Source organism: Herpailurus yagouaroundi, unplaced genomic scaffold, assembly GCF_014898765.1.
Source record: "Herpailurus yagouaroundi ecotype Mexico unplaced genomic scaffold, PumYag 66299, whole genome shotgun sequence".
Classification (NCBI taxonomy): Eukaryota; Metazoa; Chordata; class Mammalia; order Carnivora; family Felidae; genus Herpailurus; species Herpailurus yagouaroundi.
This window is the reverse complement of record NW_024419303.1, coordinates 3,773-6,327: the sequence shown is the minus strand read 5'-3', so window position 1 is coordinate 6,327 and position 2,555 is coordinate 3,773. Positions and strand designations below refer to the sequence as shown.

The 2,555-nt window shown below is 64.0% G+C and overlaps 1 protein-coding gene across 1 annotated transcript; it reads right to left on the bottom strand.

Moving 5' to 3' along the window:
• Positions 1–6: 6 nt before the first annotated feature.
• On the bottom strand, positions 7–2,344 carry LOC121024604 (vang-like protein 2). The gene is made up of 2 exons (XM_040466806.1): positions 1,950–2,344; positions 7–1,800 (listed from the first exon to the last, which is right to left on the bottom strand). The coding sequence occupies exons 1-2, from the start codon at positions 2,018–2,020 to the stop codon at positions 1,626–1,628; spliced, it is 246 nt and encodes an 81-aa protein (XP_040322740.1). The 5' UTR covers positions 2,021–2,344; the 3' UTR covers positions 7–1,625.
• Between the last annotated feature and the right edge of the window lie 211 nt (positions 2,345–2,555).

Sequence of the window (2,555 nt, the reverse complement as noted above, 5' to 3'; positions counted from 1 at the left end):
GGGAGCTTCTCCGAACTGCAGAGTCTCAGGCCCCACCCCGCATGGACTAAACCAGAATCTGCATTTTGACAAGCCCCCCACGAATCACTGGAACATGAAATGTTAGTGTGAACTGAGGCAGCCAGCAGACTGAGTGAGCAGGGTCCGCGTGCAGGAGCAGAGCGGGGGGCAGCCCGTGGGGTCCGGACAGGCCAGGCTGACCACTGAGAGCCTATCCTCCCGACATCGAGAGCCACTCAAGGTTTCTGATTCAGGGAGTGACCCGACACAAGCAGTGCGGTGAAGGGCGGAGGACGCAGGGAGCAGGGAGGAAGGCAGATGATCGGTGCATGGCATGGGAGATGGGCAGACTCAGGGCCACTCTGGGTCTCTGGTCTGCCCCGCTAGCCCTGCCATCTGAATGCCCACAGCACAGTGGCCGCCTGTTCCTGGAGGCAAGGGGGTAGACAGGCCAAGGTCCCCAAGTGTCCTGAGTCTGGTCCACTCGAGCTATCTCTGCAGACGCTGGCCACCCTCCCACAGAAGGGCCCCGAGACCACCAGTGGCCATCAGTGCCCACACTCTTCACTCCTAGACGGCCCGGGGATACGGAGTCACAGGGCTTAGACACGGGACGGGGAGTATAGGAGATGCCCGGCAGGGTCAGTGATCAGGGGGTTGACGAATCTCCTCTCCCAAGGACAGAAGAGTCTGACCTGATGGTACAAAGTGGGTGTACCGACCACTTTCAGCTCAAGGTCTACTCCTCACCCTAGGCTGACCTCCAGACACACTGCCTGCCCTCTCCCCCACCGCGGCTGAGCTGACCGTGTCTCGGGGTCCCTGGAGAACTCAGGGCGCCAGGTCTCAGGGAGAAGGCAGGATTGGGAAAGAGGGAGGGGGGCTATTTCCCCCAAGTACTCATCTGCTCCCAAGACCCAGGAAGTCCCGGTGTCGGTCACACAGCTTTCTTGTGAGGGAAGAGGAGCTGGGAGTCTCCAGCCAGAGATGGTCCCGGGAAGGAAGAGTGGGAGGTGCCTTCAGAGTCACCCTAAATCCTGCCCCTGCCCTAATCCAGCACTGAGGTCTGCCTGCTGGCCTTCCTACTAGGTGAGCACGGAGGGCCACAGAGCTTAGAGCAGGAGCAACCTGCTCACCCCGCCCGGAGTGACCAGCGTCATTCCCGCGGCCCCCCCTTCTCACCTCCCCTTTCTCCACCGACTCCTCCCACACCTGCTTCCAGCTCCAGACCCAGACGGTGCAGTTCTGCAGCCTGACACCAGAGGGCGCGGCAGAGCCCCTGCCTGAGGCTCCAGGAAAACTCAGGGCTGCCCACGCCCCCCCAGGCCGCACCCACCGCCCCCTCCTGCCCCAGGTTCCCAGCCCATCTGACCCGCGGGCCTCAGCTCAGAGGAACCAGGCAATTCCCATTAGACAGCCCAGATCCACCCTAGCTCTCTGAGAAAAGGAGGAAGGGGCTGCGGCTTCCAAAGGGATCTCTACTAAATTCCCTCACTTCTACTGAAACAGGTCCTCGCTTGGGACCCCAAGCACAGGACATGTGACACAAGATGCCCTCCCTGATAGGGCCACTGCCCGAAGAGACCAGGGTTCCAGGCCCTTTCCCCTCTGACGGACCTCCAGGTTCATGGATCAGCCTGAAAACACCTGGCCTGGCCCCCACACCCCCCGATGCTCACCCGCTCATCCCCTCGCGTGGACTCGTTGTCCAGCAGGGGCTCCCCTGGGGCCTGGATCGTCACCGACTTGTCGCCACGGCTCCCATCTCGGCTCTTAGAGCGGTGTCGGTCCCGGCGGTCCCTGCAGCAGGCGGCCGGGGGCACAGGTCAGAGGGGGGACCTGGGTCCTCTTCTCAGCAACAACTACCCCCCCACCACCCCTGTGCACGCCCACCTCTCCCCCCACCCCCCTAACCCTCCGCCACCCGTGTCGCCCCCACGTCTGCCCACCTGTGCTTGCGGGAGCTGCGGGAGTGGCCCGACTTGTAGGAATAGCCCGAGTACTGGGACTCCGTGTCCATGGCGTCCGAACGCCGGGCCTTGTAGCGCTCCAGGGCCACAGGCTGGGGCCTTTTGGGGGGCCCCACAGCCACCTCCTTCAGCACCGGCTTCTTCAGGCCAAGGGGCACCTTCAGGAAATCAACCGTCACCCTGAGGGACTCTATTTTGCTGGACGGGTGGGCTTGTCTCAGAGAAAATCAAGCGACGCACCTGAGAAGAGGAAGCCGTCGGTCAGGAGAAGCGGCAGCTCCCGTGGGGTCAGGGCAGAGAGGTGACCGGCCCCGAAGAGCGGCCGCCGCAGGAAGCTGTACTGGCCCAGCCGCTGCCCCAGACCAGTCCGCCCCGGTTCCCGCTCCGTCCAGTGGGCCCGGTTCCTCCTGCCCGGCCTCCTAGAAAGCGCACCCCGAGGCTGTGCCAGGGGCTCGGGGCGGACGGGCAGCAGAGGCCGCTAGGAATGACCCAGCCCGGGACCCCCCGGAGCGGAGAACCAGGGCAACGCTCTCCTCGTTCTCGGCCAGGAAAGCCGTGGCTCAGAGACGGCAGGCTCTGGCCAGG